The sequence below is a fragment of the Coffea arabica genome, chromosome 2e (assembly GCF_036785885.1).
Source record: "Coffea arabica cultivar ET-39 chromosome 2e, Coffea Arabica ET-39 HiFi, whole genome shotgun sequence".
In the NCBI taxonomy this organism is placed as follows: Eukaryota; Viridiplantae; Streptophyta; class Magnoliopsida; order Gentianales; family Rubiaceae; genus Coffea; species Coffea arabica.
Window position 1 is genome coordinate 72,314,335 of NC_092313.1, and position 14,739 is coordinate 72,329,073.

The window sequence follows — 14,739 nt, forward strand, 5'->3', positions numbered from 1 at the left end:
CAGATAGACAAAATAGTAGTCTCACATGCATCCATGTGACTTCAATCAAGACAGCCGTCCCTTTTCTTTGATAGGCAAAGTGCCCTAATGTCATTCGTGCAACATTTCTGTCATCTTCAGCTTGAATTCCAGAAGACTGCAACTGCTTTGATTGCCCTCAAATATTACAGGCCAAGTCCGCACATTTATGTCCGTTGCTTTGTTACTCTGAAAAAATTGGGAATGCTTTTGTATTGCTGAAAAAATATATAATGTCTTAGATATCAGAAGAAAGCAATCTACATTAGTTCAAATTTTGGCAGAAACAAAAATTGCTTCGAGGCACTAATTTTTCCAAGACAGTTTCTGAGGCCATGTATACAAGGGTGGACTTTTTGGATAGGTGGTCCGGCATTTATACAGTCGTTCATAAAATACAAAAGTTTAACATAAAGACAACAGAAACCAGCTGCATAATTTGTCTTGGAATTCCTAGGCAAGTCTTTTATTTAATTACATAAAGAGGGAAGCTTGATATTAACATAAGAAATTCCTATGCAGAAACTGGTCCTCGTAGATCATCAATTTAACTTCAAATCTTGAACTTACATGTCCACAAGTATGTAATCAGTATGCAACTTGGACTTTACAGGAGGATTTGAAATATCTTTTGTGAATTAGTTGAAATTATAAATCGCAAAGAGTTTTTTTTTTTTTTTGTTCGGTCCATTTATGTTTACGTGGTAAGCTTCCACAATGTTCATGCATTTTTCTTTAATTTGAAAAAAAAAGGGTCATAATCCACACAAACTTTGTAGGATAAATTTGACGATATGTAGATCCATGGTTTCATATCCTTTGGAAAATTCGATGGTATGGGTTTGTCATTCAGTACGATCAAATCCCCCATTCCAAACAAATCCTAGTTTTGTGAAAGCTGGATGACGCATGTCCAGAAACAAATACTGGATTTTCCATAATTATCTCACCTAAAATCTCCAATCCTCGTAGAAGTAATATTGAACACAAGATGTTAGAAAGTTCAAATGGCATGTTAACGCTTTTTTTTTTTTTTAATATTTGAAACTAGTAATTAGAATTGTGGCCACCTCCATATTTCTTAAATTTCATCATTCTCTTATTAAAAAAATATATTTACAAAAAAGGTACTATACCGACCTTTTTTTTGTGTTAAAAGGATTAAGAGTGATTCACCACATACTTTCTTGATGAATCGACATCGTGACGTATCAATTACACGTGAAACGTCTTACTAATTACTGGGTGCATTGTGAAGCCATTGACATTCATTTCATACGTGGGATGGGATCTCGTGAATGTGATAGTAGAAGAGAATAGACCAAATGGGGCATTCATTTCCTTTTCTCGCAGTGCCTTTTTCAATTACCCTTCAGCACTTCTCAATTCCAGCATGGCAACTCCCCTAATGCAGGCTAGGGTGACACCTGATTTATTACTGCTATTTTGCATGGTACCACTGCTAAAGCTAGTAGTGACTTGCAACTTGAAGACAATTGCCTTTTATGATTGGTTCAAGGACCACTCATTTCTGTAACAAATAAGCCAAAAAAATAAAAAATAAACACACACACACATACATACTTGATACTAGGCGGCTTCTAAATTTTTGAATGACCAAATTCAGCTGTATCTTTTTTTTTTTCTCTCTCTCTCTTATTACTATTTTCCTATAAAAGAGATTCAAAAAAATGGGAATTGAGGACTTTCAGAATCAAACTCCTGTCTAAACCATAGTTATTAAACTTGGCCCAATCCGGCCTACAGTTGAACCCGTCTGCCTGGTGACCTGAGCATCAAACTAGGCTAGGTCTTTAGTTTGATTGGATAAGAAATTGACCCGATCAAATCCGTACAAACACTTTTGACCCAGTGGTTCAATCGAGAACCCGTCAGGTTTTTCAATTGACTCGGTTTACCTTTTTAAAAAAAAAATTTTTTTGTGGGTCTTTGTTTTTGAAACAAAATGTATATATGCTTTTGATAAGATTTGTATATTGAATCTTCATTTAAATATGTATAAGACTTTACCACTTGATTAGTATTTTTTTGATAACTAAATATTTTTTAATAAACTTGTTTATTTTTTATTATACAATTAATCCTTTTAAGTTTTAATTGACAATATTTGATTAGTTAAAAAATTACTTTGTGTTCAAACAAAAAATAAAATAATGAAAAAATAATGCTAAATTTTTAAAAACAAGCGGTATAAATTTTGTTTTATACTTGACTATATTATTTATTTATTTAAAAGTACAATAAAATGAAATTGAATCTTCTATTAATATTTATATAGTTATTATATATCTTTCTAAGTATAATAATTAGTATTTAAAAGCACTTTATTATATATTTTACATATATTAAAATTACTATTTATATTTATAAATAATAAATTACTACTCACAGTAATAGATTACTGATTGAACCAATAACCCATTGACCCAATCCCTCTGCCGGATTCCTTATCGGGTCAGGTTTAATAACTGCGGACTAAACTTTAATTCTTGGTTTATAGTTCATTACTTTCAATTGCCTTTCCCTTTTCCCTTGAGTCATGAACCCTATGGGAACTTGAAAAGAAATAATTGACAAGTGGGCTGAGTTTTATGTGGAGATCAACTTCTGCGAAGTCGTGGAAATGGACTGTCTTAGTTTCTATTCAAGTGCCCAATCCATAGCTATTTAAGGCCTAGCGACTGGATTTCAAGCTAGTCGGTGACAAGATTTAGAGCCTGAATCTGGGCACATTGTCTATTTCAATGTCAAGCTTGGGAGGCTTTCTTATGGAATGAAAATCGTTGCTTCCATTTCAGTAATTTGGGCAGCACATCATTCTCTGCTGTAGATCAGGCCGAAGTGATTGAGGCCTCCAGTGCTAAAAATACAACGAAGTTAAAGGAAGAACTATATAGAGTCCCTAAATTCAATATAATGAGATTGATTCTACTATGTACAGAGAAAGGCTAAGGTCACTTAGGTGAGTTGATCCTTCATGTTTAACTTAGTAGTCTTTCAGTATCACTATAATAGTTGGGTTGAACAAGGTCTTTTCAAGCTTTTAGTTTGTCAATGAAATTAATTTTTCATGAAAAAAAGAAATCAACAAAAATAAAAATGCAATTTAATTAAGCTTTTTAAATTTGGCTTTTATCCCTGAGACGAGATTTTGTATAATTTTTTTCAGAGGAAAAAGTTAAAATGATCCCATTTTGGGAAGATATGAAATCTAGGGAGTGAGAAATTTTAGAAATATGAGTAATTTCAACATCTAGAGATTGATACTAGAAACACTGTGAACTCAAGAATGTCCAAGAAAATATAAATCATGTCGTTGAATTTCTTGAAGAAAGCACTTAAATATAACTTGCATATGTTGATGGAGCCTTGATTTATAGGTAAAAAAAAAAATAATAAAAGGTATAAACTCAAATTTCACAAGCTTGGCAAATCGAAAAAAAGAAAATGGAATGCCAAATCATCGTATCTCTCCCAAATCCGAAAGGTAAGAGACAATTGAGCATGTTTGATTTATCTTTCAAGTCCTAAAGCATGCAGCTGAACATGACATTGATGTATATATGAATTTCTTGGCAACCATTTCTTAATAGATAAAGTAAAACACTATTAATAGAGATAAGGAGCCTAAAAGCCTAGCAGTCCCTGCTTTATCAATCATGCCTACTCTCATCATCATGATCTTGGTTTATTGGAGGCCCCAAGCTCATTCCTTTATGTCTAGGATCCGAGTCTTGATGTTTACATCCACTTGATAAAGAAGCTTATTGGGGAGCTTCACATATCACTCCCAATTCGATTCTTTTATGCAGAAATTCATTTTGCTTCGGCCCAAAGAATTGAATCGATGTTTGTTACCTGCCACATTTCAGATTGGTTGGGGGGGAAGGGAAAGAAAAATTAAAGGGTAAAACTCTTTTTTTCTTTGTCAAAACAATAACTTGATAACTTAAATTGATAATTTTTTCGACCAATTATATTTAGTATTTGTGTTTACACATAAGATACACAACCTTTAATTCGGGCCTCCAATTAAAACAAAAAAAAAAGAAGAAAATTCTGCTTCCTTTATCCGATTCTAGTAACATATAAAATGAAGCCTAGCCTAGGAATGATCGCAACCATTCCATAATGCTGTTTTCGTCATTGTTGCAATCGTCACACATTGGCCATGCACGTTCTTTCGGTGAAAGCAAACCTAACATAACAGTGACTCCATTGAATTCTACAGCAATTGACTGGTGGAAAAATGCACAAAAGCAATAAGCTTCCTCTGTCGTGCTAATAAACAGTTTGTAGTACAATTTTCTTTAGAAAAAGCAAAAGAAAGAGATTCCAAAGTTGCCTTGGATAAATTTTGTTCGTGTGTGAACCTGATAGGTTGCTTACTACAAAGGAAATGTGCAGGAATTATCAAGATTGAAGGAAATTAAACCAAGCTTATTTCATTTATTTGTTTAGTTTATTAGATTTAAGTAATTACATGGTAGAGTATTAGTCAGTTTTCTATAAGTATTAGTTGAGTTTGAAGTTTGTTTCTTTTTCATAGTAGATTAGGAAGTGTCAAATCAGTTTTCAAGTAAGTTTTGGTGTGTAATTATCTTTGTTTAGGAAGTTTTGTAATCTATAAATATTATTAGTATAGTAGATTGTCATTGGAAGGGAGAGTTGAGTTGAGTTGATTTGAGTTTTCAAAAGTGGGTCTGAAAGAAAAATTCTAAGTTAAGATTAATTTATAAGTTGTCGTGAGTGAAAGATTAAGATTTAATATTCTTATTCTTGAGTTTTGAATTAATAAAATTGTCCAGTTTATATGTGTTAAAATTGCATTCATTGTATGTGCTCTTTTTTTTTTTTTTTTTTTTGGGCGCTATCAAAGAGTAGTTTTATGGTTTGATAAAATCAAAAAGTTTAGGATATGAATGGTTGCTGTTGATGGTCATTAGGATCGCTCATGGTCCCGATTCAGTCAATAACAACTGATATTATTGTTTGTGACTGATTGAGATACGTTGCTTGTGCAATTCTCATCCTTCAATGTACAATGATTCTCTTGAGATGTACGTCGATTCTTAACTGTTGAGAAGCATTTGACAGGAATGTTGAAAAATCTTCACCAGCCAAAGTGTTCAATTGTGGGAAACAATAGTAACAACAGTTCTTTTGGCCTCAGTTCTGTTCATATCCTATAAATAGGAGTCATTACCTTGTGGAAACTTCCCATTTTACGCACAACCAATCTCTCATAGCACTGCTAATCAGAAAAAACAAGCCATGTATGCTTATAATAGATTTCCCTCCAGTAGCATAACCTACAACGCCTCCACTTCCAAATACTCAGTCACCTGCGACGGAAAAACCATTGAGACAACTCTCACTGATAAAGCTGCCATAGCTGATGAATGGGTTAGGGAAATCCTTTCCCTGTATGCTAACAAACCTACTGTCGTTGGTTTAGACAGCGAATGGAGGCCCCATCCTATTCGCTCAATGAGCAACAAATCAGCTACTTTGCAGCTTTGCATCAACGACAAGTGCCTAATTCTTCAACTTTTTTATATGGACGAAATCCCACAATCCCTCAAGAATTTGCTTGCGGACTCCAACTTTACCTATGTGGGGATTGAGGTGGCTGATGACATAGCCAAGCTTAAGAATGAGTATGGGCTGGAGTGCAGCAGCAGTGCTGACATTAGGGCTCTGGCGATGCGCCGGTGGCCGGGAAGATTTCGCCGGCCTGGGCTGAAGGATCTTGCATCGGATGTGGTGGGGCTTTACATGAAGAAGCCAAAGCATGTTTGCATGAGTAACTGGGAAGCGAGGGTTCTCAATGAGAACCAAGTTGAGTATGCATGCATTGATGCTTATGCTTCTTACAAAATTGGGCATAAGCTGATCATGGAAAACTAGTTGTTTGGCCTAGGCCTTTGGTTTGGGGCTGGCAAGAAGTCTAGAAGCATATTATGTAATGTGGGTACTTTATGCAGCAAGTGGTTTATGATATGATGTAGCAATGCTGGCGTTTTTAATTCCTTTTTTTTTTTAGCAAAGTAATTTGCTTATCTTGTCATCAGAGGAAATTCTAAATATTTAAGTTATATCAATGTTGTGTGGAAAGATTGTGTTTAAATTGTTTGGCCAGGGATTTTTTTTTTTTTTATCTATCACAATAGCTTTCAGAAAAAAAAAAAAAATTATAGTACCACAATGCTCCGAGAACCATCAAATCCTAATTTTTCTGCCAAACAGGCTGGCTGATATTACTACGAAAAACTGTCCAAAATTTCCCCAGAAACTAGACATGGGGGCATTGCAGTTTGCCTTTACTACAGTGGATAGCTTTATTAGGTAGTACATTGTAACAACTATTAGCACTAATCCTATCATTCGTGGGTTTAGCTGCAGCCTTATGAATAGTAATTTGACAGCGTTTCATTATTAATCTCACAATACTGTTGATTAGTTGTATTGTTATGAAAGAAAAGATTAACAATTGATAATGACTATGTATTTGAGTTATTTACTTTCACAGCTTTGTATTTTTAGACTTCACAGAGTACGGTCCGTGTTTTAATTTGTCTCAGTTGTCCACTATCACTATGAGAGTACTAATGCCCCTGTGTTCATGATTCCTCCCTTTTGTGCGTGTTAGACTTAACTGGTTTTGATGAAAAAAACGCCATCACTCTTGACCCAAATAAATCTTGTATCCCTCCATGTTGCCTACTGCGTTCCCAACATTTGGTGAATAATTTGGTGTCAATAAATTGTGAGGATTTTGAGTAAGAAACTAAGGAAAGGATAATGGGAGAGAGTGGTATTAAGAAGTGAAAGAATGGAGATGAGCCAATGTAATTGTGCTTTGAGGATAATTTAACAAAAAAAAAAAAAAATTTGTTCTAAGTTGAGGTCCTGAGGATAATGCAGGAATTATATCTAACTCATTAAAGATCCATCGTACAAACAGACTGAGGTCTATCAGTATTTTGATGTTGAAGGAGTGCAAATTTTCCTAAAATTTGTCCTTTTCAATCCAAATTAATCACAAACAACCAATTTACGAAATGTGCTGAATTGACAAAGTCAATTTAACATCTGTTATTTACCCAAAAGGGCATGCATGTACAGTTGCTAGTTGCTCTTGACTTGCTACAAGAAAACTGAATTGAGAATCTTGAAGGCCTCGATTGGTCTTCAGTTCATTTGACCGGTGCATGCAATGTTTTCTCCCCCACCTCGAGGGCTCTGAATAAGAATTACCCGCCAAAGGATTGAATGGAGAGTTCCAATCGCCAGAATTTTAAACGCGAAAGGCTCAGAACTTTGAACAAATCATACCTTTTAAGTTCATGATAAATATGCAGAACTTATAACTCAGAGATATGCAATGCATCGCATGTCGCTCCCTTTGTAAACAAAGAACATGCATGAATATACCAACGTTATGCATCTTGATCGAGTTAATAAGATACAGCACATATGATCATACTCGATCGCACAAATTTTCAATTAATGTGGTGATTCTCTTACCTTTGGATTCACTCTAAATGCAAAAATTCAAAGATGAAATGCATGAACTTGGCCTTGCTGCTGCAAGTTTAGGCGGCCCGAGGTTCATCCTGAAGCATTTCTGTATTTCTATTTCTCATCTCTTCTTTAAAGACAATAAACGCTGATTTCACTTACAAAAAAAACACTTTAAAATTCTGACATTTTAAATAGTAAGCAAAAATATGGTGTCTCTAAAATCAAGAAAATAATCATCTTTTAATTTATTTCGATTTCTTAATTCCTATTGTCCCTTAGTACAGAAACTTTCATAAACTCTTTTTGTATTCTTCAAAATTTAAAGCATATGAAAAAAAGCGAGTACAAATCGAAATAATTACTAGGACAGATCCAGACTTCCAATCTTTCCATCAATCATCAGACTTCAACGTTCGTATGATGCAACAAGGGTGAATGCATCAATCAATGACAACAAAATCGAATCACATATCATATTCGATGGACCAAATCATATGCATGCATGCACAATAGCCAGTTACATATGAGACTTTAAAGAAACTTTAACTGATTTTTTTTTTTTGGGAGCCGAGGACCTGAAGGGTGAAAAGCCAATAATCTCTGAAGTCTAGCGGCTGATTGCTGCAGCATTAAAGGATAAGATGACTATATGTATATATTGACATGAATAGCCTACATTTAGCATATAGTAGTGTATTACTTAGGCAAGAAAAAGAATTTTTATAGCCTTCATTTAGCTCTACCATTGAACCTCGTATCTCCTGTGGGGGTCCAATTTTTATGAAGTAATGATAAGAATTTGTTAAGTCGTGATCACTAAAATCTTTAGTGAAATGTTCTTAGGATGTGTAAATTGGCTACTGCAAAGTAAATTACGTACTATGGCATGCAATGCAATATATGACTGAAAGAAAAAAAAAGAAAAAAAGGGACGTGCAATATATGATGGAAATTTGAAACATCGTTAGTATTTAATACTCCTCGTATGGAGATTAAGCATGCATTAGCCTTGGGAGTCTTGTGACTTGAGACCGAGCTGTATCCACGAAGACGACTTTGATACTTTCCAAAATGAAGGATCTTCCTCTTGAAAAGCGTTCATGGTCTTGGGATTGAGCAGTGAATCCGACTTTCAAATTTCAGATTACTTGGGAAGAGAAATCAGTTATCATTCGTGTTCCTCAAGGAGTGTTATTACAGTCATCAATAGCAGTGATATGTATACCGAGATTAATATCTACAACTACCAACGTAACCAACAGATCCACAACTTCACCTTGTTTGATGCCCTCTCGCTAGAAATACATAAACTTGGACAGCGTTAACCAGAGGGTTCATTTTTACTAGGAACAAATAATCAAAGAATGATTCCACTTCGATTCAAGTCCAAAATGGGTGTCCACAACATAAAATTGTACGGCTTTCCTGTGACGGCGACAGTTGTGGACGACTGTTCTCTAGCTGACAGTGGTATAATCCAGTTAATGAATCAGCTGTGCGAGTTGAAAATTGTTGGAATTGATGTGAAGGGAACCGAACTATCGGCAGAACCACAGCTACTGCTGATTTACGTGAAAGATCGTTGCTTGATCATTCAACTTGGACGTATGTCTTCTTATCCTTCCCAACTTGCATCTTTCCTGGGTGATACGAATATATGTTTTGTGGGAGCGAACATGAATAGGAAGGCTGATGTCCTGAAAAAATCTTGGATTCCCCTTGTATGGAAAGGTTCGCCGATGATGCACAGAGTCGAAGTTGGTGAATTGGCGGCCAGAGTTCTCAAGAATGCAGACCTTGAAAAGTGCGATAATCTGGAAGAGTTGGCAAAGAAGAGTGGATTTGATTTTAAAGAAGCAGATGAGAAGAAGCGTCCTACTCCTAACTGGGCTGCCGTATGCTTGTCGGAGGAAGAAGTCAAGTGTGCCATGCGTGAAGTTTTCATAAGCTACAACGTGGCAAGTAAGCTGCTCAGCCAGCTCTAGAGTAGAGAGTCTTGGAGATGTGATTTTGGTGTCTTTTTTCCCCTTTTTTTTTGACTTCTTTATCATGACTATTCCTTTTGGCTTTTGCATTAGATGGATCATGGATCATGGTTGTAACAGGTCTTTATTTTCTTGTCTTCGTGTCACCTATTATATATCCAGGGAATTTGACCAATTTTTTTCTTCACATTCTTAAACTAATTAACTGGCACCTTGCTCAATCTACATGAATGATGAATCGCTCTTCGTGAAGTACATATGTTAGTTACATCACATAAAAAAAAGGGAAAAAACAGCAAAAAAATTAATCCTTACCCCAGAACCTAAACTTCCTTCCTCCAATTTCAATGGTTCAAGGACTCGGTCGAGACCGAGACGACTCGGCCGAGTCGTCACTTGAACGGGGCTTCCCGATCCGATACCGGGACGAGATGATTCCAAAATAATGAATAGCCGAGAACTCGAGCGAGACGTCTCCGCAACGAATAGAAACGGTTGAGTCGTCTCGAGTCATCTCGAGTCATCCGGATGCCTAATAGCATTCAGTAGCTTAGTAAGCAGTGTGATTTCAGTTTCAGAGTGAGACTTTCTTCGGCCAAACCGCCTGCACAGGATTAATTTCACTTTTAAGCCATAAGTGAAGCTATATGCATTCCCAATTTTGACTTCCCTGAACATCCCAAGTGATTTTAAATAAAAATTTTGGTCCATGAAAGAAATATTGCTGCGTGATGGATCTTCCTCTGTAACTGTTCCGTAGTAGTTTTTCTGATTAATGGAAGAGATATTCTACGTAAAAAATAAAGAAGTTTTCCTTATGCAAGTGATATTTTCATATCAATTCTCTTCATTAAATCATTTTATAATAAACACAAATAATAGCTTATGACATGAATTATTAGAGTATATACGCAAATAGGGTGATTTGTACCACAAATCCCAAGTGATATATGATATGAACTTGAATAGTCCCTAAGTACATTCAACACAACAAAATCAACCACGTCCAATGTACTGAAGTTGAGTAGTCGAGAGTTATCCAGATATACATGCACACTTGTAAGTTCTGACATCTATATATGCAGAATGCGGTATAGGGTTCAATTGCCAGCCTTCACGTAGCATTAAGAAAAAAGGGACAAGAAAATGGATATTCCGTTGAAATTCAGGGAAAAAATGGGTGTATATGACCTCGAAATGAATGGAGTTGGCGTTAAGGTAACAGTTGTGGATAACGAAGCTCTCGTCGAAAGTGGTATATCTGAATTGAAGGCTCAGCTGGGAGATTTGCCTCTGGTTGTATTTCTGGATCCCTCGATCGCTGTTTACAGATTTTCATATCAATTCCAACCAGAGGCAAATCTCCCAGCTGAGCCTTCAATTCAGATATACCACTTTCGACGAGAGCTTCGTTATCCACAACTGTTACCTTAACGCCAACTCCATTCATTTCGAGGTCATATACACCCATTTTTTCCCTGAATTTCAACGGAATATCCATTTTCTTGTCCCTTTGTATGCCAACGAGCGTTGCTTGATCGTTCAATTGGCACTGATGAACTCCTTCCCGAATACACTCGGGACTTTCTTAAGTGACAAAAGAATTTGTTTCGTGGGCTGGCAAATTCAATCCAAATATGATGCGTTAGCAAAGGCTCTAAAGCGCTTGAATAACATGAATGCTGCTTATGAAGATTGCGTGACGAGAAGTGGATTCAAAATCAGTGATCTGGCTGCCACAGTTCTCAAAAATCCAGCACTTCAGAAGTGTGGTAGCTTGGAGAAGTTGGCGAGTAAGATTGGATTTAATATTGTAGAAGAAGCAAACCCGGATAGGATTGAGTGTCCCGAATGGAATGCCCTGTGTTTTTCCGAAGAAGAGGTGAAGTTTGCCATGTATGATGCTTATAATTGCTACCACATGGGCAAGAAGCTGCCGAGCATGCTCTAGAGACTCTTGGACTTGTTGATTCTTCGACTGTGTATCATCTGAACATGGTTCAGTTACTGTTACAAAAAATTGTCGATATCAAGTAGTAGATGTTGTTTGTTGGGCAATCTATATGTTGTTGATGGAGAAGTTATTGATTCAAGAGTTAATTTGAAGAACTGTTCTTTCTTCATGCAACTCCTATATTAGCTAGTAATCTTTGTTATTATGCGCACGGATTAGTTCTACTAAACTGATTAATTTGCCCAGAACTATTATGACTACAGTTATGAGTTTCACTCATTTTGTACTCTATGCAAATGTGGGAGCAAATTTGAATGGCGAAACATCTTGGATCATTATGATAAGGATAAATGAGAATTATAATCACAAATCTATCATAACTATGAGGGTTCTTCTCTTAGGGACCCTTAGATCATTGATGTCTTTATGACGGCGAATTCTTCAGAAAAATTTGTGTCTAGGCCAGAAAATAAAAGGTGAATCTAGTCGTACTTTTTTTTGCAAGTATAAATTCTTCATCTTAGAGTGGTAATTTCAGAGCTTTTTCAAAGAAAATTTTCCCATAAATGAAATTAGAGTTATTAGAATAGACCTTATCATTCTTCCTTTTCCCTTTTCCTTGAAAACTTTTTTAGTCCATATTAGAATTCAAGCATTCTACATCCTAACCAAGGTAACTTAGAGAAAAATAGATTAAATCAGGTGCTTAGCAGCCACAGACTTTCCACAGAACTCAGAAGAGCCTCCTATTCCTTTATCTCCACAATGCATATATCGTTTCCGCGAAGACACATTTAATTTAGTGTCTGATGCATATGCTGAATGCCTGAATCCACCATTGGAGCTCCTCAGCCCATCCACAAACTCCCATCTACAAGAGGTGAAATTTCTGAATTCCTCGCCAAACATAAGCAGAGTAGTCAGGAGTGGAAAAACAGGTGCTTTACCGAACCATTTTCTCTAGCAAACGAGGAGCACCATTCACCAATTTTTTTCAGTAACTCTCCATTTCGTCAATCTATCTTTTGTAGCCAACCTATTTCCAATTCTACGTACCAGCCAAACTATAGATGCTTATCTTGTGCCTTTGGACAGGAAATAGGAAAAGCCTAAAGATGATAGTGGCTTTATCTTTCCTTTTGGATGGCTATCATATATCTTAGGCGTTTGTCTTTGTTTCATAGATAATGGATCATGATCATGATCATCCACAAGTTCAAGAGTCATACTAACCATTTGAATCTGTCTTTGCTAACTATTGAGACCATACTCCAAAAAGTAGTTTAACTATACTGAATATCATTGAACAGTCAAAATTAATTTGATTCAGTAAAGCTAGGAACTAAACGTTACTTCAATTACCAAAATAACTGAATTATAGTTTATCAAAAAGAAAAATTAAAATTTGCATTCATCTTACATTGTTGCATGCTGACTTCTCATTTCTTAGTCATGCATCTAGGAAACTTAAAGGGTGTCTTGGAATCTTAAATTGAACAAAGTGCAACAGGCAAACTCAAATTCACTTAAATCCATCTTACACTTAAAACTCTCTCGGACTGCTGTAATACGACACTTGACACACTTAAATTCACCTAAGTTCATTGTATTTATAATCACTAAGGGAGAGACTTCTTTGTAAAACTTTCGAAAGACAAACTCATCAGAGGAGGTAGCTAGCTAGCTAGTACCTAATGGGCTTTCTTTCATTTTGGATTAGGATTGTTTACGTGTATTATCATTCTAAATTGGTGTATGAAAGCTGTTTATGAATAATCAAGCTTAGGCATAAGGGCTAGGCATGGCCCAAAATGTTGTTCCTTAACAGAAACGAAACTAATCAATATATTGTTAAGATGATTATGGGCCTTCCAGCCATGGTATGTAAGTCCTTAATACAATCAATAATATCTATTTTTTGAATTTTTTTTTTTTGTATAAGTGTGTTATTTTGAATTAAGAACATCCCACTCACAACATGTTCTATCTTATCACTCAACTCAATCAATTAATAAATTAAGACTTAAAAATATTTTTATGCAGCAGACATAGCAATACAAGTGGATCACCCCTTTCATTCCACTTCCAATTTCTATATTAATACGGGGTCGGACTTCTTCTTTTTCTGACGGCAACAAAAAAAATCTTCATCGTATGAGATTTTTTCAAAGTGTTTTATTGTTAGCTATAGTCATGATTTTCTCAATCAATCTGTCTATTCAGCAATTAAACAGCAATTCGATCTATCAATATGTATGGTCTTGGATCATTAATAATGATTTTTCTTTAGAATTCGACATTATGTATGATCTTGGATCTTTAGAATTAATAATGATTGGTTAAGGATAGGATGGTGCATTTCTCCATTGTATTTGGCATCAGTTACTTAATTTTTCAATTGCACAAAATTAATGGGGTTGTTAATGGTCAATAAGTTCCCTAGGTCATTTGGCACGCCAAATACTAGTTGTTCGATTGAGGGATTTGGACCTAATCATAGAGAAATATTGCCTAAGAGCAGTGCTGGATTTGTGCATTAATTAATTCCCATCTAATATTCTTTGTTTATATTCTCATCCATCCCTTGAATGCCAAGTAGAGCTGGCTATCCTGTCTTTGTCGAATTTCTTGTGCCATTTGTCTTGGCATATTCGTAGAAATTGGTTATATATAGCCTGTCTTATAGACCGCCTCCCCCATTTTGCAGTCACTTTAATAATAAGTATCAATTATCATATGTTCGTTGGCCAATGGAATTACAAATTTTTTGCTATCTCAAAAAAAAAAAAAAAAAAGTGCAATCAAATTGGTGCTAGTTAGTTTGTAAATCAAAGATAATCTAAATTCTAGCTCCTTTTAGTCAAAAGATGAACCTTGATTTTAACACAAAAATAAATAGTACTAACAATAACCAAGACAAAAAGACTCTTCCAACTATATCCAATCTAGTTCTCTGCCAAATGTGGTGGCGTTTTTGTCTTATAACGCTGCTGCATGAATGGCAAGAGAGATGGGGAAGGCATTTTGTACATTCATAAAATCCCAGAAAATGATAGGCAGTCCATATCCCAAAAACGAAAATGAAAGGGGTACAGCTCACTTCTCTTTTTTTGTTTTTTTGTCAAAAAAAAAAGGACATGATCCCACTTCAGGCCCCAACCCTTATTTGGGTTGTTGGGTTATTCCCCATTTTTGTTACAAGGGTCGAACTCTGATGGATGCCCTAACTAGGGA

General features: G+C 35.6%; 2 protein-coding genes across 2 annotated transcripts; both read left to right on the forward strand.

Annotated features, from left to right (window-relative positions):
- Positions 1–5,139: 5,139 nt before the first annotated feature.
- On the forward strand, positions 5,140–6,169 carry LOC113732986 (3'-5' exonuclease-like). The gene has a single exon (XM_027259075.2). The coding sequence runs from the start codon at positions 5,314–5,316 to the stop codon at positions 5,947–5,949; it is 636 nt and encodes a 211-aa protein (XP_027114876.1). The 5' UTR covers positions 5,140–5,313; the 3' UTR covers positions 5,950–6,169.
- Positions 6,170–8,957: 2,788 nt separating this feature from the next.
- Positions 8,958–9,551, forward strand: LOC113729461 (uncharacterized). The gene has a single exon (XM_027253756.1). It carries the CDS (start codon positions 8,958–8,960, stop codon positions 9,549–9,551), a length of 594 nt encoding a protein of 197 aa, XP_027109557.1.
- The last annotated feature ends 5,188 nt before the right edge of the window (positions 9,552–14,739 follow it).

Excerpts from the sequence above, each read along its gene's own strand:
- LOC113732986 (XM_027259075.2), top strand. The coding sequence starts at position 5,314 with ATGTATGCTTATAATAGATTTCCCTCCAGTAGCATAACCTACAACGCC.
- LOC113729461 (XM_027253756.1), top strand. The coding sequence starts at position 8,958 with ATGGGTGTCCACAACATAAAATTGTACGGCTTTCCTGTGACGGCGACA.